General features: G+C 44.7%; 1 protein-coding gene across 8 annotated transcripts in view; it reads right to left on the bottom strand.

Annotated features, from left to right (window-relative positions):
- Positions 1-4991: 4991 nt before the first annotated feature.
- MITF (melanocyte inducing transcription factor) overlaps positions 4992-27642 on the bottom strand; it is a 230883-nt gene continuing 208232 nt past the window's right edge. For 4 of the 8 annotated variants that reach the window (XM_070391004.1, XM_070391010.1, XM_070391011.1 and 1 more), the window contains 5 exons: positions 25335-25452; positions 23084-23158; positions 17361-17436; positions 14230-14377; positions 4992-8395 (listed from right to left, as the gene is read on the bottom strand). In XM_070391004.1, the coding sequence (XP_070247105.1) occupies positions 7994-8395; positions 14230-14377; positions 17361-17436; positions 23084-23158; positions 25335-25452 (819 nt within the window). In that variant the 3' untranslated portion in view covers positions 4992-7993. The remainder of the gene's footprint in view (positions 8396-14229; positions 14378-17360; positions 17437-23083; positions 23159-25334; positions 25453-27642) is intronic. The other 4 variants (XM_070391006.1, XM_070391012.1, XM_070391007.1 and 1 more) reach the window with 1 other exon arrangement.

The raw sequence follows: 27642 nt of genomic DNA, 5'->3' as shown, positions 1-27642 counted from the left end.
AACCCCCAAAAGGGTCGCAACCCACAGGTTGAGAACCGCTGTTCTAGAGGACTTCAAGGCGGAAATCGACAACAATACAGTCATAGTAGGTGACTTTAACACACCACTGACTTCACTGGATAGATCTGCCAGACAAAAATTTAACAAGGAAACAGTGACTCTAAAGGCCACACTGGATCAGATGGATTTAATGGACATTTATAGAACATTTCATCCAAAACCAGAACTTCGCTGGAGATCCTGACCAGAACTTGGCTAGAGATCCTGGCTAGGCTGCTGATCAACTGAACGCTGTCTCCATGTCATTCCTTTTTCGCCGACTCAGTCCTCACCTTTGGGGACCCCTGGACCTGCTGGGGTTGGACCCCAGCAAGCTGCAGAATATACATTCTTCTCAAGTGCAAATGGATCATTCACAAAGCTAGACCACATGTTAGGACACAAAACAAGTCTTTGCAAGTTCAAGAAGACTCAAATCATATCAAACATCTTCTCAGATCACAGTGGAATCAAATTAGAAATCAAGTACAATAAAAACACCCCAAAACATTCAAACACATGGAGGCTAAATAGCATGTTACTAAACAATGAATGGGTTAACAATGAGGTCAAGAAAGAAAAAAAAAATTCCTGGAAACAAATAAAAATGAACACTCAACAACTAAAATCTCTGGGATACAGCAAAAACAATTCTGAGAGGAAAGTTCATAGCAATACAGGCCTACCTCAAAAAACAAGAAAAATCAACAATAAACTATATAACCCTACAACTTAGAGAACTGAAAGAGAACAACAAGAAAAGCCCAGAGTAAGTAGAAGGAAATAGTAAAGATTACAGCAGAAATAAATGATGTAGAGACAAAAAACAACAAAAATGAAGTCAAGAACTGGTTCTTTGAAAGGATAAACAAAATTAATGAACTATTAGCCAGACTCAACAAAAAACAAGAGAGAGGAATCTAAATAAATAAAATCAGAAATGAAAGAGGAGAAATAACCACTGACACCACATTAGTACAGAGGATTGTGAGAAAATACTATGAACAACTATATGTCAACAAGCTGGACAATGTGGATGAAATGGACAAATTCCTAGAAAAATACAATCTCCCAAAACTGAATCAAAGAATCAGAAAACCTGAATAGGCCAATAACAACGATGAAATAGAAGCAGTAATCAAAAAGCTCCCAGCAAACAAAAGCCCTGATCCAGATGGCTGCAGAGGGGAGTTTTACTAAACACTCAAAGAAGAACCAACACCTATATTCCTCACACTATTCCAAAAAATTCAAGAGGAAGGAACACTTCCAAGCTTTTTTTTATGAGGCCAGTATTATCCTAATAAAGTCTTTATCCAAAACCAGATAAAGACACTACAAAGAAAAGAATTACAGGCCAATATCCCTGATGAACATAGATACTAAAATCCTCAATAAAAAATTAGGAAATCAGATCCAGCAATATATTAAAAAGATCATATACCATGACCAAGTGGGATTTATTACAGGTATGCAAGGCTGGTACAATATTCTCAAATCAATAAACGTGATACATCACATAAACTACTAGATTTAATAAATGAATTTTGCAATGTAGCAGGATACAAACTCAACGCCCAAAAATCGATGGCTTTTTTATACACCAATAATGAATTCTCCCAAAGAGAAAGTAAACAAACAATACCATTTAACACTACAACAACAACAAAATTAAGATACTTAGGAATAAACTTAACCAAGCAGGCAAAAGACCTGTACTCAGAAAACTACAGGATGTTGAAAAAAGAGGTAAACAAGAGGAACAATATACCATGTTCATGGATTGGTAGAATCAACACCATTAAAATGGCCATACTATCCAAGGCAATCTATAGATTTAATGCAATCCTTATTAAAATACCAATAGCATATTTCACAGATCTAGAACAAATACTCCAAAAATTTATATGGAAACAAAAAAGACCCCAAATAGCTGTTGCAAGAAAAAAAACAACAAAGTTGGAGGAATCACAATACCAGATATCAGGTTATACTACAAAGCCACTGTACTCAAAACAGCCTGGTACTCACACAAGAACAGGCATATACATCAATGGAAAAGAACAGAGATCCCAGAAATAGACCCAAGCCATTACACTCAATCAATATTTGACAAAGGAGGCAAGAGCATACAATGGAGTCGAGAGTCTCTTCAATAAGTGGTGTTGGGAAAATTGGGCAGATACATGCAGAAAAATGTAACTAGACCATCAACTTACACCATACACAAGAATAAATTCAAAATGGATAAAAGTCTTAAATGTAAGTGGGGAAACCATAAAAATCCTAGAAGAACCCATAGGCAACAAAATCTCAGACATCTCTCGTAATAGTATGTTTATGGATACATCTCCTAGGGCAAAGGAAGCTAAGGAGAAAATAAACAAATGGGACCACATCAAAATAAAAAGCTTCTGCACGGCAAAAGAAACCATCAACAGAATGAAAAGGGAGCCCACTGTATCAGAGAACATATTTGGCAATGACACATCTGATAAAGGGTTAATATCCAAAATTTACAGGGAACTCATAAAACTTAACAAAAGGAAGACAAACAATCCAATTTTAAAATGGGCAAAGGACCAAATAGACACATCTCCAAAGTGGACATACAGATGGCCAGGAGATATATGAAAAAATGCTCAAAATCACTGATCATCAGAGAAATGCAAATTAAAATGACAATGAGGTATCACTTCACACCTGTCAGAATGGCTATCATCAACAAATCAACAAACGACAAGTGCTGGAGAGGATGCGGAGAAAAGGGAACTCTAGTACACTGCTGGTGGGAATGTAGCCTGGTGCAGCCATTATGGAAGACAGTATGGAGTTTCCTCAAAAAATTAAATATGGAACTGCCATTTGACCCAGTGATTCCACTTCTAGGAATATATCCTAACAACCCTGAAACACCAATCAGAAAGAATGTATGCACCCCTATGTTCATAGCAGCACAATTTACAATAGCTAAGATCTGGAAACAGCCCAAGTGCCCATCAGTAGATGAGTGGATAAAACATCTGTGGTACATTTACACCATGGAATACTATACAACAGTTAAAAAGAAGGATCTCTTACCCTGTGAGACAGCATGGAGGGACCTGGAGAGTATTATGCTAAGTGAAATAAGTCAGTCAGAGAAAGACAAGTATCACATGATCTCACTCATATGTGGAATCTAAGTAACAAAATAATTTGATGAATGGAGTGGATCCAGAGACATAGAAGCATGGAACAGAGTGCGGAATCTCAGAAGGAAGGTGGGGGAGGGTTGGGTAGGAGGTGATCATCCAAGGACCTTGTATGCACATATGCATGGCCCATGGACAGACAGTGGGGCAGTGAGAACCAGGGGCAGGGGGCGGGGGCGGGCTAGAGGGGGTTAATGAGGGGGGGAAGGAGACATAGGTAATACTTTAAACATTAAGCATTATTTTTTTTAAAAAAGAAAATGACTCCTGCTTATTGGAAAACAGAATAAAAAAATAAAGGCCAGTTCACTTGTGCTGAAGATGTATTTAAAAGTTGGGTTTGTTACTAATTCTCTGCAATGTTCTAATCCTGGGTCCTGGAGACAGCCAGGGCCTGCTCTCTAAAGCACCGTGGCTTCTGGCCCCTGCTGGTTCACACACGCTAGCCCTCTACTCCAGCAGTGTCCCAGTGCGCCTGCCGCTGCTGCAGCGCAGCGCCCCTGTGGTCCAGAGAGCGTGCGTTGTTTCCAATGAAGGTGATGATGACAGTCATCTAAAAATGGCTGTCATGTACTCTGTGCTGCCAAGCAGAACTTCTAGAGCATTAACTGAATGGTTTCCACAGGACCACCATGTGGCTGGTATTACGTCAATGAACAAAAAGTGGGACACAGAAGCCAAGTAACTTGCTCAAAACCACACACTGGACATGGGCAGAGAGAAGATCCACACTCAAGAAGTCTGGCTGAGTCCACACTCATGTGAGGCCATAATGCCACGCCCCGGATGTGGTTTTGGCGGGGGCTGCATAAGGAAAAGCTGGCGACTAAGGATCTTTGTAGAATGTGACTTGAGTAACGGGCACCCGCAGGTCAGAAATCCAGGTTAAGGTCCTGCTGCCGAACTTCCAAGACAAGCAGCCCCAACTCCCAGCTCAGCCACTCTCGATGCTCCGGGAAACTCTCCTGTGCAGTCAAATCTTTTACTTTTACACATTTTTAGGACATCACATAATCACATTTCCATGGGAAATGTAAGTAATTCAAATGACTCTGAAAAGAAAGGGCTCGATTATTGTATATTACAATTTAAGAAAAAAAAATCAAATTAAAAAAAAAAAAGCTGACAATCAGATCAGAAGCATTATATGAAGTTTCTTGCTCATTTTCTCCAGAGGTTCAACCAGAACGCTTTTTAAGAGGGCAGAAGTTTAAGGTCTAGCTAGGGAATAAAGACATGTTCGTCTGACACTTGCCACATCAGATCCAGGAGTTATCAAATTATCTTAAGTGCTGTATTTTAAAAAAGAAGGTGGGAGCTGGCAACCTGGGTCTACTAAGCTCTCATTATTATAAATTTGTATTTTAAAAACCCAGTATCTTTTTTGTAAATATGCAAGGAATCCTAGAATAATTTTTCTTTTGGAAAACCACCTCTCATGAACACATTTAAAATAATACCCCTATATCTAAAATGAATTCTTGGCATTCCGGAGTTCAAATCTCCCCAGAGTCAGAGGGAAAAAGCTGCATAATTATAGTTCATCTGAGTGCAAGTTATAAAGTAATCAGTGTTTGAAACAAAAAAGCAATACCTTGGAATGACATTTAAAACAAAAAACGTACTTACTGGCATTTATATATTTTTTTCATGCAATTTGTTATTCATTCAATCAGAAGAAAAAGTGCACCACCATTTCTGATAAGGCAAACAATATTCAAAACTGGCATCAACTAAACACAACTGGCCAGCACGGTGTGAAAAACCAAATGCTTTAATGAAGCTATCGAGAACAGTTCAAAGGTCACGGATACATGAGTATTGACCCACAATGCAGTGCTGTGGGCCACGCAGAGAGCACTGTGCACCCACAGCAGGTGACCACATTACAGTACCGAGCGTCAGGAAGACAGTCACTTGTCTGTTTTTTTTTTTCAAGAAATAGGAGTTTTTAATACACTGTTATCAACATCAACTTTTCCCCAGTGCATTTTAAAAAATATTAGTAAGTGCATTCCTTTGTGCTTTATTTTGTATCTTTTAACTTCCTATGTATTTTATTTATTCTTATTGCTTTATTTTTTTAAAAAAAACAACCAGAAAGAACGTTGTCATCATAGTATGACCCAAGTTGGTTGCATGGTTTTTGGCAAAGTCAGGTTTGGTATTTCCATCACCGTACCCAGAGGCAGGTGGACAAGTTTGGCATTTCAGTCACCCCAGATGGAGGCCCAGCCCAGGTCTCAGCTCTGCACCCAGGGACGGGGAGTGGTGTGGACTGTTTTCTCATCACAAACAGCAAGCCCAAACCACCCCCTCCTGGCGTAACTAGTCCCTAAAACGAACCCACACTCTATTTGGCAAAAAAGAAATAAATAAAACCACTCCCGCAGTTGCAGCCTTCCCCTGGGCTCATTGGCCTGCCACTCCCAGAAACTGTCTCTTAAGAAGGTTGGGGCAGCAGGGAGGGTGAGCTCCGGCGTGTGAGACCCAGGGCAGTGGTAGGAGATGCCATGCTTTCTCTCACAAATCTCCCTCTACATTCGCTTAATCCTGGGCCCCGGGTTAGTCAGCCTTGCTCTATTTTTAAGAACCTCCAAATCGGCTAAACAAAACTAGCATCAGACCATCGCCACCTTCGACTTATGCACCCAGGTCCCCTCCCCCATGTCAATCGGAAGAGAAAAATGGACGATGCTGTGATTGTGTCCGTGAACACTGTGGCACAGTTAGCTGCTCATGCACACCCGTGTCACTATTCTAGGAGAAGAGCTATCTGTACAGTGAAGGAGGCTGAAAGAATGGGAACCAAGTTCCCTGCCCCTTAAGTAATGAAGCTATAAAACTGACAGCATTCTCAAAGTTCCAAGGACTCTCGCTGCCCAGCGTGCCTGGGAGCCAGGCATGGATTATTTTCATGTAAATCATCCATTCATACGTTCGACAATCACTCCTTCTCCCTGAACCTCTAACAGCCATCACCAATTCACATTTGACATTTAAACTCAGCCTCGTTTTTTATAAAACCCTCCTGAATGAGGTTTCCTGATGAAAGAAGTTGGCACTCTGTCACTAAAATATATTTAATATTAAAAATATCTGAAGGAGAACTGGAAGCTCTGATACTGTCCACAGAGGCACCATGCCGCACGCCATTCTCAATGAGACCAGCGGGAAAGTCTCCCACAGCCCAGCTCAGCCAGCTCAGTCCCAAGCGGCTGCTGCTCCGTGTAAGGCACTTCATTCCGGATGGGTGTGCTTGATGCCACCGGCTACTCAACTGTACATGCTGCTGAGACGGTCCACTCAACAGCCTGACTCCTGACCCCATGCCTGTGTGACACCTCGCCCGACAGAGTGCGGGGCCACTGCTGCTGCCGCGCCAGACCGCACGCACCCACGCACAGGAGCTGACCGGACAGCAGCTGCTACCAAGTACCAGTCATTTGCCAGTACACTATCTCTCTCCTTAGAAAAGTTCAGCACGCTTGCTGAAATAAACCTCAATTTAAATGAGCATAATGGGTGTATTAATACTATGGTTACCTGTCTCCAAGAATATTGCTATTTTTATATCACTAAAAATAAATATGTAAGTTTATTCTCCCTAGAAGGCCAGTTTTACCTATTAATACTACACCTTAAATGTGTGGAAAAACAGTTCTGAGTGAGACTGTAACATACAAAATATTCGCAAAGCTCTCTTTAAACACAAGACCTTGCGTAAAAGTTTTCTTTCATGTGTGTACAAATAATGCAGAAAACCATCAGTGAGTTGTAAAAATATTGAAAACTTGCCATTTTAAGATGCATATTCTTACAAATTAATACAAACATACTGAAAAGAACAATGATAATAAAGAATCTGTACAACTCAAATGAACAGTAAAACATAATTTAAAAATAAAAATAGTAAAGCCAATTAGAAATGTGCCGTTTGGTTTTCTTATCAAAAGCAAAATTAAAGAAAAAAGAGTAAAACATTCAGTGCTCCTCAATGTCTTACTATGAGAGGACATTCATTTTCATTCAAAGTGAAATAGGTCCTAGGAAACACTGACTCCCACTCGCTGGTGAGGAGGACCAGAGCCCAGGGGTGCGGCCGAGCTCGGTTTCAGAGCCCTGCTCCGTCCTCGCAATTCAGCGGTAAGTAACACATCAGCTATTTTTCTCACCAGGCAATCCTCATGAAAATGGCTGCATCTTTTTCTTTTGCAGAATATAGCATTTCTTGAAATAGTTTGCAGTATAAAGACTGATGCTAGAGGGTACTGTATCTTTAAGGCAGTACCAATGAACACATTTACAAAATGGAAAAGGTTAGTGTGAAATTTTTCTTTTCTTTTGTCTGTCTGTCTGTCTGTCTGTCTCTACTTTTATTTTATTTATTTTGGTTGCTTTACATTCCTCTGATTAAACTTTACATTTAATTTCCAAGGAAGTCACAGGCATAAAAATCTCCAACCTGCTTCCCCGAATAACAGTGGACAGAAATTTCTCTGATAAAAATCCTCTTGCTCAGGAAGCTGGTGTCCAGGGTGAGTTCAGTTCACAGGTTCTGTACGCTTATTGTACAATACTTTGGAGGCATTTATAGTTGCAAAATAGAATATACAGGTCCGCTTCACAAAATTCTAAAAATAAAATATATCCTTGGCTATTGAGAAAGCATGAAAAAAATTCATATTAAAGGAAAAATTATCAAGAAAACCCCTCAGGTCAGTTGTGGAATCTCCTGGAGAAGGAGGCGAGCGGGGCTGCTAACACGCGTGCTCTGGCTCCTCCATGCTCACGCTGCTCCGCCGGCTGCTGGTTTTGGAAGCTCCCGGGGACACCGACGAAAGCAGTGGATCCGTTACGCCAACAGGAGAAAGAGTATCGTCCATCAGGATGTCTTCCAGTTTAGAGCCCATTTTCGTGGGGACACCGTAGGCCTGGCTGCCCTCGGTGCCGGCGCCGAGGCTGCTGCTGAAGCTGATGGTGCCGTCGGTGAGGTCGAGGGTGCTGGTGCAGGTGAGGTCTGCGTGGCGCGGAGGCAGGTCCTGGCTGCAGTTCTCCAGGGAGGGCTCCTGCTTGATGATGCGATTCACCAGGTCCGCAGAGCAGAGGCCCGTGGATGGAAGAAGGGAAAGGCCATGTGCTCGAGCCTGCATCTCAAGTTCCTGAAAGAAAAGTGAAAGTCAGACACAGAGGGCTTGGGGCAGACACTGTCATGACGGGGCCATGTCAGGGCGCACTGTCCACGCTCACAGGACGTGCTGCCCGAGAGGGAGCCTGATGAAAGGGGAGGGCCTGGCGCTGGTGAGGACACTCTCTCCCGTGGTTGGAGATGTGGATTGTGAGGGGCGGGAGGTGCATGGGAAGGCGCTGTACCTTCTGCTCAATTTTGTGGTAAACCTACACTTGTTCCAAAAAATAAAGTCTATTTAAAAAAATCATACACTTAGAGAGAAAACGATAAATATTAAAATATTTTGCTCTTTTAAATTAGTAAATGCCACACTTTTAAAAGTAGAGTATAAGTACTACTGGTAATAAATGAAATGCTTTTTAGGTGGTAGTGGATTTTATATATTAAATATAGAGTCTCTCACAGCCGTTAATGTTCACAACGAGAAGTTAAAAAAAACATCAAAATAAAATTTCAAAATGTAAGCTGATTAAAGGAAAATATTCAGTAAACATTATTGTTCTGTGGTCCCTAAACTGTGCTCTTAAGTATTCAAGGTGCAGCAAAGGACTCACAGGGCCCTGGGGAGACTGAAAACCTCAGGGAAGTGGCAACATGTCTGTGAGGGCCACCGCCCAGGTAGCAGGTCCATGCTGGTTCGGCTGCGCCTGGGCTCCCCCCTCACTGTGTGGAGCAGGGCCTGGGGAGGCGGCTCTGACAGATGCGAGCGCTGCTGGGAGTCACCGCGCAGGGAGGACAGGTGGCAGCAGCCACCTCCCACATCCAGGCACACAGGCCCAGCAGCAAGTAATGCAGTTATTTTAAAATAATATAAAAATACTACTTTTCTTAATTTACATGTTTAAATTTTCAAATGCCTACTAAGTGGTCAGGACCCAACAGAAATGGAAGAGTAACTAAGACAGCAGGGGCAGCAGCACTAAGAAGGGGGGCAGTAGTGGCAAAAGTGCAGAAGGTTCGCACAAGGAAGTGGAGGTCGAGAAGCATCACTGAGGCCATTTCACCATGAGAAATGGACATTTTTTAAATTCCAGAACAAAGTCCTCATCCACTTTTTAATAATTCCTTCCTCCACTTCCTTCATTTTCTGTGCTGAAACCTAACCTGCAGTGCCTCAGAATGTGGCTGTGTTTGGAGACAGTATCTTCAGAGAGGTTCCTAAGTTACAATGAGGTCACTGGGGGCCGGACCCAATCTGCGGCAGCCCTGGTGTCCTTGGACAATGGAGGCCAGGACGCAGGCGCAGAGGGAAGGCGCCGTTTCCACGCCCAGCAGTGCTTTCAGGAGAAACCAAGCCTGTGGATGGAGAGTGGGGGCCGCCTTCTGAGGACTGTGAGGAACTGAAGTCTCTGCTGCCTGCACTGCCTCGGGGCAGCCTCAACTGCCTGGTGGACTCCAGCACTCATTTCAAAGGCCCCTCCCTCTTCCTTCCTGAGTATCCCTGCACCCTCCCAAAATGAACCCTAGAGACCCCGACAGACTCCCCAGTGAGCGTTCTCCCTCCCCGTGCAGCGCCCTTCCATGTCTGTGAAGCAGTAAGAACAGGAGTAAGGCTGAGCGAGTCTTCTCGCCTCGTTGGAGAGGAGCTCGGCCCTGCAACAGACGAGGCCTCAGCCTCGGCTCACACGCCTAAGGATCTACCTTCCTAAGGATTTACCTTCTGGAAGAGTCGTGTTCAGTCTTCATTAAAGGCTGTTTGATCTACAAGACCTTTGGATGCAATACAAGTAAGAGCCGGAGCCTGATGTGTCCCAGCAGCACCTGCCTGCCCCTCCCTCACATCCCTCCAGAAACACATCTCCCAGCATCAGTTCAGAGCCTGGGCTGTGGGATAAAAGGTGGGTCCAATGCCATTCGGGCCTCATGTTTTCTTCTGTGAGACTTTGTGCGTGCGTCACTTAGAATGGAAATGGGAGGAAGCCCTGGCTGAGAGCGCCCACTCTTGTAAACCCATAGCAACGTGCTAATAAGAACAGCACCCTCACACAAGTAGTTTGTCTTTCAAACCAAATAATAAAGTTGAATTAAGAGAGTAAAACATCCTACTCTATCTTCTGTTACTTAATTTAAAATATTTATCAGCTGACTAAAGCCTTACTTAGATTTCTAAATAATGCAATGCCTCTCATCCAAGTGCAGGCTTGGGCCTGCAGAGCTGTCCTGACTGGTCACACTTCCGGGACATGCCGAGCTTGAGGGCTGCCTCACTATCACGCAGGAAACCCTGAGATGCTCCCCCCAGGGATTTTCCAATTCACTATTTTACGATACTTGTATTTCACACAAAAAGACATATTTGGGGCCTTAAAACAAAACCCTTGACTCTCTTTCAAAACAATTACTATCCTATATAATACCATTAGCATAATATGCTAATGATATGCTAAGGCTGCTCAACACTCGCTATGACGTGCACTGACCACCAGGGGGAAGACGCTCCGACTAGTAGGTTAGCTTGCTGCTGGGGTCCGGCCAATCGGGACTGAGCGAGACAGGCCGAACACACCCTGGAGCCCTTGCACAGTCCCTACCGGCTGGCCAACCTCCTACGTCCCTCCCCGGCCCTGATCATGCACTGGTGGGGACCCTCAGCCTGGCCTGCGCCCTCTCGCAACCCAGGACCCAATTTCGGCCCAATCCCGCAGGCCAGGCTGAGGGACTGCACTGGTGCACGAATTCATGCACCGGGCCTGTAGTATCTTAATATTTGTATGAGGAACCAGCACATTAGTACAAGCTGCTTTTATAAACTGGTAGCCTAGATTCAACAGATCCAAGACCTACAGCTCCTCAGCGAAGAACGGGACATGGGACCAACAGCAAAAGCCGAATAAAGGGAGAAAGGGAGGAGACATTTACATTCCAGCTGACCACTCCTTCCCTGCTGAGGTTCTAAAATGGGCCCCAGAGCACAGCTGTCCTTACCTCTCTGCCCCATGGCTGGAGTCCCAGCACCCACAAGCTGTGCCACCACAAGTGTCACGGGTGGTGTGGGCATGGAAAAGATTGAGAGCACCGTTATCAGTGAACTACTCAGCTACATAATTCCATGTCTGGGACTCCCAGCACTATGGCAGACAACTGGTCACTAAAGTGCTGCATTTTGCACTGTCATTCCATGAATGGTTGCCTTGAAAACCTGAAACGTAGCCACTGCTTATGGCAAAATCTGGTAAGAGGTGGGTTCATCTACTCAAGAAGAAGGCACAGTGACTCCTACTGGTGGGCCGTGTTCAGTCGGCCAGGACATTAAAAATACTCTTGCAAACTCCTGCAGTCATTAGCAGCCTCAGTTTCTCTTTCTCTTTTTCAAGGCAGTTTCAGAGGAAACTGTGTTCACATTTGGTGCCAGAGGCCCGTGCCTGAGAGAAGGCCTGGCTGACACCAAGGGACCCTGCTCACTCTGCACTGTACACACACTCCCTGAATAAAATGACAGGTGGATCCTATGGACCCGTAAAATTAGTATTTCTCCTGCTAAGAAAATATAGTGTAAACTAAAGATACACCTGGCATAAGTTCACTCTCTGTCCTACTTCTTACATTTATGTTTTGATGATAAGATCCTCTGGGCGTCCCCAAGTTCCCTATTAACACGGGCTCTGATTATGGACTAACACCCCCCCACCCCAATACTAAGGCATCTTTGTATTTAACAACTACAGTCAGTTCTCATCATTCGCAGGAATCACCGCTATGAACTGGATGTACGTGCTCCCCAAATTCCTACACAGAAACTGATGTCCCTGGGAGATGGTATTTGGAGATAGAGCTTTGGGAGGTGCTTATGTTATGAGAGTGGAGCCCTCCTGGGTGAGACCTGTGTCCTTATAAAAATACCCCCAAGAGCGCCCTCACCCCTTCCCCGACGTAGGACTCAGGCAAGGAGGCACTGTCTCTGAACGAAGGAGCGAGCCCTCCTCACCCTCAGAACCAGCTGGTGCCTTGGGAACTGTGAGACAATGTCTGTGGGGTAAGCCGCTGGCTGAGGCAACTCTGTCAGCCGCACTAGTGGACAGCCGGCTGCAGCTAGTGTGGCTGGGGACACAGCTAGCGCCTGCGGGCCTCTGGCCACACTCCATCACAGAGCCGTGCTTCTTTATCTAATACTAGAGGCCCAGTGCACAAAAATTTGAGCACTTGGGGGGGGGGGGTCCCTCAGCCTGGCCTCTGCCCTCTCTCAGTCTGGGACCCCTCGGGGGATGTCCACCTGCTGGCTTAGGCCTGCTCCCCGGGGGATCGGGCCTAAGCTGGCAGTCAGACATCGCTCTGGCAGCACGGAAGCCCTTGGGGGATGTCCACTTGCCAGCGGGGAGCAGGCCTAAGCTGCAGTCGGACATCCTTAGTGCTGCTGAGGAGGCGGGAGAGGCTCCTGACACCACCGCTGTACTGGCAGCCATCAGCCTGGCTTGTGGCTGAGCAGAGCTCCCCCTGTGGGAGTGCACTGACCATCAGGGGGCAGCTCGTGCATTGAGCATCTGCCTCCTGGTGGTCAGTGTGTGTCATAGTGACCAGTCATTCCCAGTCGTTCTGCTGTTAGGGTCAATTTGCATATTACCCTTTTATTATATAGGATAGAAGCCTGGTGCACGGGTGGGGGCCGGCTGGTTTGCCCTGAAGGGTGTCCTGGATCAGGGTGGGGGTCCCGCTGGGGTGCCTGGCCAACCTGGGTGAGGGGCTGAGGGCCATTTTCAGGCTGGCCACAGCCCCTTCAGGGTGGGGGTCTCCACTGGGGTTCCTTGCCAGCCTGGGTGAGGGGCTGATGGCTGTTTGCAGTCTGGCCAAGCCCCCCAGCGGGGACCCTCACCCCATGGGGGTTTGGCCAGCCGGGGTGAGGAACTGAGGGCTGTTTTTCAGGCTGGCCATAGCCCCTTCAGGGTGGAGGGGTCCCTGCTGGGGTGCCTGGCCAGCCTGGGTGAGTGGCTGAGGGCCGTTTTCAGGCTGCCCACAGCCCCTTCAGGGTGGGGGGGGCCCTACTGGGGTGCCTGGCCAGCCTGGCTGAGGGGCTGAGGGCCGTTTTCAGGCTGGCCACGACCCCAGGCTGGAAGCAGGTATCTAGGATTTATTTATCTTCTATAATTGAAACTTTGTAGCCTTGAGCAGAGCTCAGGGTCAGCAGGGCAGGCGGGAAGCTTGGCTTCCTCCATTGCCGGGGACAACCTAAGCCTCCTGCTCGCTCCAGCTTCGTGGCCGCTACCATCTTAGTTGGGTTAATTTGCATATTTGCTCCTGACTGGCTGGTGGGCGTGGCTTGTGGGTGTAGCAGAGGTACGGTCAATTTGCATGTTTCTCTTTTATTAGATTAGATGTAATGTTGATTCATTGGCACTGAACTCAGCCAACAGCACTGCAACTTATATTTGAAGTCAACTTAGCTCCATCAGACACATCGCAGCCTTCAGTGCTTGGGAAACTAGTCAACACTTTGGCATGATGCTTACAGGCCACTGTAAACAGCAAAATCACCCACAAAACCCACAAAAATATGAAAAACCTGGCACTAACCAGATTGCAAAAAGGACACTGGGTCACAGGAGGAGCTGAGAGCAGAAGGCAGAGCCTCGCCGTGCTCCCCCTGTGTGGAAGACGTCCCGGGCAACTCCAGTCTGTGGCTCTGCACATTCCGAGAACGACCAAAAGGTGCCACAAATGTTGCTTTGGGTTACAAATAAATTGTTATAAGTGGCAGATTCAAATAGGGAATCCACAAATAATGAGGATCACGTGAGTCAACTCCCGGGGGGGCTCCCTGCACCCTTTCTTCTCCCCTGTGAAGTCAGGAGCGCAGGCTGCAGCTGGCCCTACCTGAATGCGGAGCAGCAGGTGCCGGTTGGCGTGCTCCAGCTTCTTCTGCCGCGTCTCCAGCTCTTTTGCCCGCTGCTGCTCCCGCTGCAGCTTCCGGATGTAGTCCACGGACGCTTTTAAAATGGTGCCCTTGTTCCAGCGCATGTCCCTGATGAAATGCAAGGAGACAGACTCTGTATGACTTGAGGGTCAACAAAAATGCAACAGTCAGAGCAGTTTCCAAAGATGCGCTAATGAGTGCAGGTTGGAATAGCTACCAGTCGCCATCGCCTCTCCCCCCAAGTACCCCGAGGAGCACCCTGGCACAGGCTAGCCTGGGTCAGAGCTACAACGTGTAGTCAGGACCTAAAAACTTAGGTCTGTTGGTTGTAAAGTCAATATTCTTAACATTGTATGAAATAGCTACAGCTTTCTAGGACTATAACATTAACTCAGAGAATAAGCTGTGGCAAAAACATCCCATGATGCCTCACTACCTGACTGTGTGAGGCACACAGGTGGCATCCTTGAACTGCATCGTGGTTTCCATGGACAGGTTACCTACTTCTCTCTGTCTTTATTTCCTCTTTGTAAACCGTGATATTGCCCTCGCAGGAGCAGCCTCATGGGATGTTACTGGAATCAAAGGGGGCACTTTATATAAAAATGCTGTGAAAAGCGGAGGGTGCAGTTCTAATGTGTGAGGGGCTCCATGTACTCACTCGATGGCTCTTTAAATAGCATTCACTAGGTGCCAGGTGCTTTCCCAAGAATTGTACAGCTCATTTAGTCATCACAACTCCATTTGACAGACTGGGAAATTCAGGCACAGAAAGGTCCAATAATTTTCCCAAGGCCGCACAGCTGGGAAGTGGCAGACCAGGAAGCCTAGACTGCCTGGCTTCAGACGCAGGCTCTACACCACTGTGCCATTCTTCCTCGTGTATAACTGAGTCCTCAAAACCACGAGGCTAGGCAGGGATACTCTAATCGCCCCTTCTTAACAGCTGAGGATGAAGCCTGAGAGCTCCAGCCAGCACAGATGTCTAGGAAGGCACCGGCTGGGAATTCAAACCCAGCACCTGCGGTCCACGCCCTCAGTCTGTGATCACCACAGCGCTAATGTACTCACATGTGAAACAAATAGAAACACCACTTGGAGCACTCCAGATCAATGACTAAGAATGAAATTATAATTAGGTAAGTAATATTTCTATAGCACTTTAATCTGAGCCCTTTTATAGACAATATTCATGATGATAATGACGATAGTGATGAAAACAAAAATACTTTTAATGTATGAAAAACCTCCAAAGCTTTACAGCTGCTCCATGGAGGGCGGTTAACACAAGTCACCAAGTCACTGATCCTCACATGGGTCAGATAAAGAACCAAACAGAGTTCTCCCATGAGAGGCAGCGCTCAGGCCCCTGAGAGTTCCTGGGGGCGGATCCCTAGGATCTGAACACCAAAGATGGCAGCAGGGAGGTGTCCTGGGATTGAGCCAACTGGCTAATTTAAGGGCTAATATCCAAGGAAGAGAAACTTTAGCAGCCAGAGAGAAAGGCAACTACACTGAAACATACCTTGCTGAGGCCAGCAAGGTGAGGACAAGTTGCTGAAACATGCACACAGCCACTTCATCTTTAAGAAGTGACTATTTCAACCAGTTATCTTGGGTTTTACTTCCTTGTGAGGCCCAACCAATTAATTATGCTTCTGGGCTTAAAAGAAGGGTTTTTAAACTTTTCTGTCTTAACGAGAAAGACCCACTTTCACACAGAAGTGTACATAAATCTCTACTATGTAAATCAACAAGAGCAGGTGTGCTGAGGGCAGGTGAGGGCGTGGGGCCGAGACCCTGGTCAGCTGGACTGTCTCCTCAGTCACCCAGGGTCGGCTCCCAGGCACGGAAACCCTACAGATGACTGTCCATTTTATCTTAAAACAATGCCTACACATTCAGATCATTATCAGTCCAGATTGTCAACAAAAGTAACGGAATACAAAGGAGAAAGGAGACAGGCAGGGGGAGGCTCTCATTCCCGCCCAGAACTTCATCCTCTGGTAAAGAGATTCCCATGCTAGTCTAAAAGTGAGAGCTGATGAAGAACAGGAAAGGGGGGATCCATTCTCAGCTATCATGCCACACTGAGGACAGGAAATGAAGGTCACAGCTCCCTCATGGGATAAATGTGTGAAGCAGAGCTGAGGACTCGAATGTTCTGAGTTTCAAAATGGTTTTCCTTGAGAAACCTGGAAAGTAAAATGTGGATGATGGAGACTGTGCTTGAGCACTCATTCATCAGAGCCACCTTACAATGGTCTTACTTTATTTCCTCACAAATACCCCGGCAATAATGTGAACAGAAAACTTAATCAGCCGTGCATGAATAACGGCTGACTTCATCTTCACATTTTATTAGATAGCTAAAAGGTCATATTCACAGGCTAATTTCATTGAATGCCTGTGGGAGCCATTAAAATGTGTACATCCTCGAGCCCCTCACTTCAAATGGGCCGATGTCTAATGGATAGAAACTGTATGTGTTGTCCTGTTTGCTGCTGTTGCCAGCAGGAAAGAGATCTTTACCACTGTGATCCCCCAAGCAGTGGGCGGGAAGAAAGAGCTGAAATCCCAGGAGCTAACCTATACTTAGGAGAAGATTAAAACGTACTCTTTTTTTCTAGAAGGGAAAAACATACGAAGAACACGAACCTTTAAGAAACACACACAATTGAGCAAAACTGTTAAACGTGAAGTCTGCAATATCAGCTCTCAGTGCCTACAGATGCTGTTGGAGATGAAGAGCAGCCAGCAATACCTTGCTTCAGCACGTGCTGAAATCGCTGTCCTGCAGAAACTGGTAACTAATTTTGTTTAGCCTCTCAGTGTTTGTTTGCCAAGGATTCTCCTCACACCCAGAGCTACCTCATGTCCAATCACCCTGTTGTCCAATTCGGTGCACTTCCCTCAGCATCTTAGTTTGATAAGACTATAAAAGCAAGATGGATGGAGTATTTAGGATGAAACCCAAGGAAAGGGGGACTTCTTTACACTGGTTTTCATAACGGTGCAGTTTTTGCAACATAGGAAAAAACATTAAGGTACAAAAACTATACGATGCAGATGAACATGCAATTGTACTCACGGATCATTGGACTTGGGAATCAAAGTACCTAGTTCTTTAATGCGGTCATTTATGTTAAATCTTCTTCTTCGTTCAACTTCAAGAAAAGAGCACAGGGAGGACTATTAGCAACAGCGTCACATTGGCATGACCGTATCTCATTAACGACATGCATGTATCAACCTTACGGCTCAGGACCACGAAACCTCACCCTGTATTTCCGTGTTTCCATGGTTTTGGTACTAAAGTTAAAATAGTTTTTCCAATGAGCTACCTTTTATCATTAAGTAAGCCCTGAGATATACAGTTTCGCATTTGATCCCGTCACAACCCTGCAGTTGGAGTTACTATACTCCATTACAAACAAGAAAACTGCCCTGGACACATTAGGGAGGTGAGGACACAGCAGGAAGTGGGGAGGGCCAGGACCCCACCCTGGCTGCAGACCAGGCCAGACTTTCTGCAAAGGCCCCTGCGGATTTCGGCTCCGCTGGCTGAGCGGCCAGAACTGAGGCCATGATGCAGGTACTTACACAACAGGAGATAAAACAGATTTCCACAACTTATTTATTGACCAAAGTCAAATGCGATCATGTTAACCAGGTAAACGTGTTTGCAGTGCAAGTCTGCTAATAACAAGCACTGGATGCCAAAACTTGGATTTTATATAACTTTTACAAAGCCCAAAATATCATTCTTATTTTGATTTTTTTAAAACTCTTTAAAAATGTAAACACTTTCTTTGCCCACAGGCCACACAAAAACTCCTGCTCTGGCCCAGTGCTTCCCAATAGGAACATAATGTAAGTCATAGATGAAATTTTAAATTTCTAGCAGCCACATTAAACAAGTACAAAAAGGTGAAATTAACTTTAATATTTTAATAAACCAATATATTCAGATTATCATTTAAACATGGAATTAGTATAAAAATTTATAAATTCGATATTTACATTCTCTCCTTTGTACTAAGTACTGTACTCGTACAGCAGATGACCGCTTCAATGAGCCACATCCCACGTGCTCACCAGGCCATGTGACGTGTGGCTGTGGTCTGGATAACCCACCAGGAGTTACGTCCAGCACCTTTACCCTACATCACCAGCCCAACAGCATTCCCACTCATAAATCTAGTTGTATGTTCTTCTTAGGGGAGGGTGAAGTAGCAAAGCATATGTGTTAATAAATGTTTTTAATTTATTAATTCCAAATAACTTAAGGTCTAATAAACTGAATTAAAGATGTTAACTTTTTACTTTAAATATATTATAACCTAATACATATTTATTATTATTGGGCTATTTTGTATAACTTAGTACATATTCATATTTGATTCACTTGAATAAAAAATATTGTTCACTACTTCCCAAAATATGTTGCATTTTTAAGCTGAGTGGTGATCTCTATCATTAAATCAATTGTATATATCACTGTCTATCACTAAGCTTTTATAAAAATAGAATAGGTGATGCAATGGTTCCGAATGAGGAGCTTTTGCACCTCTGATCAGCTTAGCTGACCTCCTCTGGCAACGTTCCTTACTTTTCCCAAGCATATAATAATCATAATAATTCAAACAATACTGAAATACGTAGAGTGAAATAAAAGCCTCCTATGACCCAGCTACAACTGCTGTTACGTGTCTTCTATGTCCCTGGCGATTATAACCTCTGAAAACACACACACGGGCCTCCGGCCACGGTTCTGGGGCCTCTTTAGGTCCACATTCACTTCTTCATGACCTGGTGCCGCCTCCTGGTCTGAATGCCACACACAAGCTGAGGCTCCACAGTTACACATCCAGCCTGGCATCTTCTGGAACTCCAGACTCGCACGTCCACCCCCTTGCCTCCCTGGGGAGCTCTAGGGACAGCCCGCACTCTGCCCAGGTTCCCCCTCACTTTGCAGAACTCAGTCCTGGAATCAATACTGCACCTCTGTCGTCTCATATCCCACAGCTGCTCCAGCATCAAATCTGTTGGCTCAATCCTCACAGTAGCTTCACGGCTACTGACAGAAGCCACAGTCTCCTGCCTGGATTCCTGCAACCCGACTACCTGGTCTCGGTGCTCCACCTAGGCCCAGCGTTCCCCACCCCCTTTGGTCCATCCAGAATATCCCAGGTGGGTGGGGGGAGGGGTCCTGTGCAAAGTAAGGCAGAGCACAGCTGTCCTTTGCTGAAAACCCTCCATCACTCCCCATCTCACCTTGACAAAAGCCGCGTCCTCAAGGCATCCCACAAGTACTGGCGGCCTCCATCCCTCCCGCCTCGTTTCTACCCTCTCCCACTCCAACCATATCTTTACCATTACTCATGTGTGTCCCCCTTCAGCCCATAAACTTCTTGCTATTCCTCAACCACTTTGGGACTCCACCCCGCCCCCCCACACTTGGAGCTTCATAGTGGTGTCCCCCCTGCCTGGAGCATTCATCCCAAGTACTGCATCTGAGTGGCTCTGCCTCACCTCCCTCAGGGAGTGACTCACACTGTCCTGGGAGCCCACCCTGGCCACCCTATTTAAAACCAACCACCACTCCATCCTGACACTCTTAACTGCTTGGTTGCACTTTGTCTTCTCATAAAACTTCCTGCCATCCGACATCCACATCATGCATTCATAGATTCATTTACATGACTTTCTACCATCTAATGTCTGTGTATTTTCTGTATGTATGTATATATTTTCATTGAGGCATTCAAAACACCCATATGAGCCTGGAACACAGTAGGCCCTCAGTAACTATGTATTAAATAAAGAATGATGCAGTTACAGTAGATAATATTAAAAATGATTCTGCATCTATCGTTTCTCACTTAATAGCATATTGTTGATATCTATTACTGTCAACATTTAGATGTACTACATTTTATTTTTAATTCAATGCCTTCCCTCCCAAACTTTTTAAAATCATACAAGTGGTATACGCTTATATAAACTTGCAAAACATACAAAAGTGTATAAAGGAAGAAGTAAAAACCACCTTTTACACCATCAAACACCTGTATTTCTTGTCAAGGATGAGGGTGACTCCCAGAACCTCTCGCCATGCACCCATAAACACACACAGGTGCACATAGTAGGTCTAACGAGACACTGCACGCATTGTTCTGCTCTGTACTCAGCAATGTATGGTAGACCATCTGAGTCAGGTGGACCAGACCACCCCATTCTTCTAAGCGACACTGAGAATCCCCGCATGGAGGCACCATAATTTACTTAGAAATTCTCTACTGATGACTATTTACAGTCCAGCGGTTCTCAACCTGTGGGTTACAACCCTTTCACAGTGGTCGCCTAAGACCATTGGAAAACACATATATAATTACATACTGTTTTTGTGATTAATCACTATGCTTTAATTATGTTCAATTTGTCACAATGAAATTGGGGGTTACCACAACATGAGGGACTGTATTAAAGGGTGGTGGCATTAGGAAGGTTGAGAACCACTGACACTGTTTCCAAGTTCTCCCTCTTTTTCAATGTATAAGAAGTGTTTTTGCCAGGATTTGCATGTACATTTCATTCCTATCATAATACTTTATGTTGAACACACCACCTTGATGTATTGGTTTTCTCATCTATTCTGCCGGCCCCTGACTTGAATCTAAGCACATAGGACGGGAAACCTGTTTGTAGAAAGTGCCTCCCATGTAGCAGGTGATCAATAAACAGAGTGGAGAAATGGGTGTGTTCTTTTGCACATGTTGGCAATATTCTCACAAGATAAAATGCGTAGAAGAGAAAGAGCTATGCCAAAGGGCAATCTAACCTTGAGTGTTAATTTCTAATGGTTAGATGCGATTTTAGGATTGTTTTATAGCCCTCAGAATTTGAGCTAACCGTGCTTGCACTTTGACAACTATGAACTTGAGAGATTAGATGAATATTGTTTTTGACAAGTTTTGGATAATGCCTAATTATCTTACTTATAAGGCATTTGAAAAGGAGAAATATCTAATAGTAAAATTACTTGGAAGCCAGAGGAGACCTAATATTAACTCACATCTTTTGGGTAAGAGAAGAGGGAAGCTTCCCATCACTGGATGGGACTGGCTAGGGCAATACCCACTTAGAAAGCCGCCCCTGGGGACCCAGCAATTCCATCTCTCAGCTCCTAACCTGGAGCAACAAGCTCCCCTGCACATGAACCTGAGGATCCATATGACTGTGATTACATTTAGCTGTAGAAATCGTCCCTCTCTCTCTACCCTCAGAGACCTAGCCTTTCCCCCGGCAATCAGCAACGCCGAGGCAGCAGAAGACAGGAGCCGGGCCTGAGGAATGGACCTCTGCAGGAGAGAGAACATCCTGATGGGCTGTGTCAGCTCCCGAGCCCTGAGGTGGAAAGGCCCCCTGGCTACTTTCCCATGAAACAGACAGAGCTGCGCTCAGACACTGATTCCCCGGCTCTCCCCTGCCCCGGCAGCTCCCAGTACAACTCGGAATCCCCAACCCACAGTGCCCTGTGCTTTATCCTATAGAATCTGTAATGCACACACCACGCTACCGGGAGTCCGGGCTCTGAGCATGAGCTGCCCGCTCTCCTGGGTGGCATCATTCATGATAAAACAGCCAGTCTCCCCCCAGTTCTCAGGACTTAGGGTGTGGCTCTGCCAGCACCGGGCTGGGGGTTAGCAGTGGGGAACACAGGTTCCTTCTGTTTGGTAACAAACAGAGAGGCACATGCACAGATGTCCACCTGGCACTGTTTACAACAGGACACAGTGGAAACAGCCCTAGCAGCAGGTGGCCAGGTATGGAATACTTAGCAACAGTCTTTAAAGGCAATGGCTCAGTTATTAACAGCGGAAGTCTTCAGGACATGCTGCTGAGGAAAACAGCAAGCAGCAGGGTGTGGACAAGACGACATCGTCTGTGTTTCCTCATCATAGAGCAGTGCTTCCTATTCTGGGTGTTTCTTAAAGACAAGGAAAGAGGCCGAGAAGACCAACAGCAAATTGAGAAGAGGAAAGATTATCCCAACGATCGCAGGAGAATTCTGGCTTTATTCTCTCATTTCTATAAGGACAGAGCATCATACGTAACTTATATTCTTAAACATCAATGTAGGAAAGAGAGCACAGGAGGCCACAGGATGAGACACTGACTCACACGCACACTGTTTCCTGCCTCCAGGCCCAGTCCTTTTGGTTTTTTTACCATGCAGCCTCTTTTACTTGTTTATTAAACACAAATCTTACATTTTTATAGGAACAGCTTAAACATTTGATCAAGAGTAAATTAAACACAGACAAATAATTTTAAATGTTAAAATATTTTTACGTCACAGGTAAAGTCAGAAATTTGGAAGGCTACCTCACCCACAGATAGACTACCCCCCAGATGATTCTTTTTTTTCTTTCAAATCTCACTGGAGAAGGTGCTCCCATAACCCTGTATTGTTAATAAGTTCCAGTGTGAGCAACACTTATAATTGGGTAGTTGGGGATCAAGTGTCTCTCACTCACACACATACAAAACCAATACTATAAACAAGGAAAATAGTCTTCAGGGTACTGGAAAAATTTCAATTTGATCTGAGATAAAATCTGGGGAAAATATATAGCTGGTTTCTCTGAAAAATAATTTCTGCCATAAAATATACCTTTAATATCACAGAAGTCAATTTCCCTCTAAAATTTCTGGGAAAAAACTTGATAAAAAGTGAACATCAATTCCAACATCCAATATGACAAACATCAGTCCCAACATCCACTATGACAAACAAAACCAACTTACTCAGGTTGTGATTGTCCTTTTTTTGTCTCTCTTTAGCCAACGCTCTCGCTTCCGACTCTGTGGGGAAAATACACGCTGTGCACGTGAATGAAGTAATTAGAAACTGGAACTGGTCAAGGCACACGACAATGTGAATACACAACAGCCCCTTTTCCAGGAGGCAAACTCATCTGACCTGACTCAAAACAATACTAAAAAGTCTGCATTTTTTCAGTTGAAATATATATCAAAGAAATGCAAATCCGTGGCTTCTACAAAATGGTGAGAGACCAGTCGCCGGGTCACAGTGCAGGGCGCACTGGGAACAGACAGGCGCAGAGGAGAAAAGCAGCAAGCACTACAACCTAACATTCCTCCCTCAGGAGTCAGACCGGCTTTCCAGGCAACAGAACTTTGAAGTCTTTCTTTGATGCCTTTATAACACACGCCCTGAAAACTTCCAGCTGGAGAAGCACAGGTATGCACACGGAGTCGTTAGATGTATATCATTATATACATTTATATCCATAATTCACAAGCTGAATTAGTGCAACTGGGGAGGGCAGCCCCAATATTTTCAGGGTTTGTTCCTTACATGGAGGGGATAGGCAGCTGTTATTTATACCCCTCCACCTCAGTATCTTAATTTGTTTTGTTTCCTTTTATTTCTGGGTTCCAGCTGGACCCCACAGTTCTCTGCCTGCCAACTTCAACTCACCAGCTGTGGGCCAGCTCTGGTCAAGGTGCCCAGTGGGCTTCTGTGCATTTGCGCTGTGACCACGTCCCCCGACCCTGGCCCTGGGAGGAGGGTTCCCTCTCAAGGTTGGGTACTCATTAGTATTCATCCTTTTTTAGTAGTTCATTGCCTGTACATGGTTGAAGAATGTTTTAAACCTCTGTTCAAATCACTGTACGGTTTTGTCCTCGTGTTTTCCCACCTAATACAGGTGGGAATACTGGTCTTAATAAAGACCATCCCTTCCCACCCATTAGGTCAGATCGCTGACTCCTAAGCCTGCTTGCCTTTGGTGACATCATGCATGCTGCCCCTCTAGCACCCCAACTCCTGTCCATTGGCTCCCTTTTAGATGCAAGTGACTTTAGAAGTATACTATCCATTGTATCTGCTTTTTAAAAATTTAATACATTTATACCCTTTCACCCACTTCTTCCACTCCTCACCCCTGCCTTTGTGGTTTTCCTAGGTTTTTGAAGAAACAATCATATACATAATTCAAACTCTACTTCGAACTCAAGTAGTAAGAATTTTAATCATGTCGCTCTAACTATATTTTATTATTTAATAAAGATCTTATTTAGCAATATTTACTAAAACCTCATGGTACTTTTCTTTCCTGTAGGGTACTTACTACTTGGTTGTCCTTTGATGGTTTCTAATGTATTAATTAATTAGTAATCTTTTTTAACCCAAATCAGTGATTTTTTAAAAATGTTTTTCTCCTGCCACAATTTTCTGAAGTAGTTTTTAAAGATACCAATAGGACAGGGATTTTTTCACCAAATCTATATTCCATATTCTCAGTCTGTTCACCCAAAACCACAGGATGCAAGGACCAAATAGAAACAGGGGGTGGGGTGAGGGCCATACAAGTCAGCATGGTAGAATGCCAGGCCCATAGCCTCACGTTTTAACGGCCGAATGCCTTCCCTAAAGCATTAAGCAAAAGGGAGAAATAGGTAATTTCACACTTGCCTCAGAACAAACAATACCATCACTCCATTCTGTAATTTATTTTTTACTCTGTGTAATACGTCTTTTGCACTTAATACAGCAAAAATAATAGGAGGCATCTGAAGATGTAAGAAACATATGCTTCCCCATCCCAGCTGCGGGCTTAAGGGTCTGTGGCAGGAAAATTCACACAGGGGCCCTCAGATGCCTCCAGGGGCTTGGCAAGTGACAAACACACCAGACTGGACAGAAGCATTTACAGTGCTGTCTGCTGCTCCCCCCCCCCCCCCCCCCCCCAACAGAGCGGCAGCAGTCACAGATACACGAGGGCTGCCGCAGAGCTGTGGTACAGGGAGCAAAGGCAGCCCAGACTCCCAGTATCTCAAGAAGTACCGGACACGAGGATTTTCAGGTAAAGTCCTCCATCTTAAAATATTGCTTTAAGTTTTACCTGCTGCATAGATTTTAAAAGTATGTCTGTGATTTGGAAACAGACTGGAGGTCACTATTTTGATTACTTTATGCATCAGAAAATTAACAGAAAATCCCTAGTAAGCAGCACATTTGCTAGGTGTTTACCTGTGAGCTCCCTTTTTATGTTGGGAAGGTTGGCTGGACAGGAGTTGCTGACAGTGAGGCCAGGGGGGGGCAGTCCTTGATTGCCATAAAGGTCAATCAGGTTTCCGGAGACAGGTAACTGGAGAGAGAAAAGCAATAACGGAAATGAATTGTTGAACGAGTCCTAAGTTATTCAGAAAAAACCCATACCCTTTTTAAACTTTATTTAAAATAAATGGTTTGATGTAAAAAGTCATTTTTTAAATTAAAAAACACGAGCTGTTTGCCTTTTCATTCACTCGTTTGCCTTTTCATTCACTCACAGGTGCAGTGTTTCCTTGGCTAGTTCCCCTTGCAAGAGGAAGGGACACAGACTCACACCCACAAGCAGCACAGGCCCGGCTGGCAGAGGATGCCCGGCGCACAGCTCAGGGCCAGTGCGGGTGCTGGCTGTTGCTGTAAAATAGGGTTCTATATGGCATGCCTTTCTCACTCAGTCGGGATTTTCACCAAAGCCAACACTCTCTCTCTCTCTCTCTCTCTCTCTCTCTCTCTGAAAAGCAATGAAAAGCATTTACTTATTGGAAAAGAAATGATTTCCTTATTGCTAATGAAAAGCTTTTTTCTTGAAACTGAAACCTTTCACAAAGCCACTAGAGGGAGCTCACAGACTTTAATAAAAGTAAAAAAATGTACTTAAAAAAAAAGAGAGAAAAGGAAGTATTTAGCTTTCTTAAGATAGGTTAAAAGCAGTTTTCTCTAGCTCTGAATTGAATATTTTAAAGTAGTAAAAATATTTTTCCCCAACACTGGCGTCCTTTTGTTGTATATACATTTTCCTGTAACTAGTTCATGGGAGGAGCTTGATGGGCCCATTTTTGTAGACATAAGAGGTCCAAGACATTGTGCTTTTCCCACTCCCTGAGATAAAATTCTAAGGATTAACTACAGGGATAGTTAAGTGAAACTTCCCATTTTCACCCAATTCAATTCCGGTAGCTACTACTACCTGGTGAGGCTTTGCCTCCCTCAGCCCTGCCCTTCCTTGATTACATACCTGAGCTGTAAACTTAGACAGCATTCAAACATGATTAAAAAGTTTAGTGACCAAGAGGTATTGAGTAGAATTGTACTGCATATTCTACCTTTCTTCTCTCAAATAGCCACTGACATACAGATGCAAATATCGCACAAAGTAAAGATAGAATCAAATGTGTTTCCCCTCATGGGCAGCCACCAGCCATCCATTCCTTTCATGGCTTCTAAACAAATACTCTGTGAACTAAACTCCAAGCTCAAGAGAGGGGGAGGGCCTGCACACAGTAAGATCCTTCCTAAGGGTAATGCGGCGCTAGCTCTGCTACGGTGGGTGGGGGATGAGACTCGACCAGCAGAGCAGGGCTGTCTCTTTTCTACTAGGCTGTTGCTCCTTTTTGAAGGACAACACCTCTATCCCATCCCTGAGGCATATAAACGATGCAATGGGATCATGTAAAAAGCTCCTGGACCACATTTCAAGGCCCTCTAACTAAGAAAGTGATAAAAAGGTGACTGATTATTAGCTATCATTTCACAAAATTGTTTCATTTTAATTAGGTCACCTTCTTAGGGTCAACCTTGCCTTGTGTGTGTTCAGTTTTATTCTTGTCCAGCTTAACACAGCAGAGCAAAAGGTACTCCAATGTCTCAATACCATAGAGTTGGAGTTGAAATTATAGAGCTGCTATGACATCTCGTCACTGTCTGGATTACAAAGACTCCTCCCAGCTTCCTGAAATTTCAAATTCAAGGAGAAGTACTGGGTACTATTAAACCAAGGAAATGACTCCAAAATTCATTTTGGAGCTAAATAACTATTAATAAGCTAAATAACTAAATAAGCTAAATATCTATTCCCGTAGCTCTGGAAATAAATCATATGTATCATGTTTTCAAATGTAACTTGTAAGCAAAACATGCAATTGTGTTATGATGATGATTGATAGGGATTTTAAAATCCTGTCACCAATTCATCTGGGGAGACACCTAACTGACAGCTTCTCCAGGGCAAGGACATATTTCCTAACCATTTTCTAAAGGAAGATGGTGTACATAGATTTAAGTGCAGAATCGCAGAAAGAGGGAGAGACAAGAGGGTGAAAGAATCAAAAACTGGAACAAGACAGACAGATACAAGGAGTGTGGGGTAGAAAATAGGACGAGAGCCACAGAGGCAGAGGGGACAAGGGATGGAAAAGCAAGTAGACAAGCTGGTGGGTGGGGAGACAGAGCCAGACTGGGGAGACCCAGCGAGGACGGGACTGGAGGCTGGAGTGGCATGAACTGGCAG

Source organism: Myotis yumanensis, unplaced genomic scaffold (assembly GCF_028538775.1).
Source record: "Myotis yumanensis isolate MYYU_CA2020_CCGP unplaced genomic scaffold, mMyoYum1.0.hap1 SCAF_14, whole genome shotgun sequence".
Classification (NCBI taxonomy): domain Eukaryota; kingdom Metazoa; phylum Chordata; class Mammalia; order Chiroptera; family Vespertilionidae; genus Myotis; species Myotis yumanensis.
Note: the sequence above shows the minus strand (reverse complement) of the source record. Positions and strands in the feature narration are given on the sequence as shown.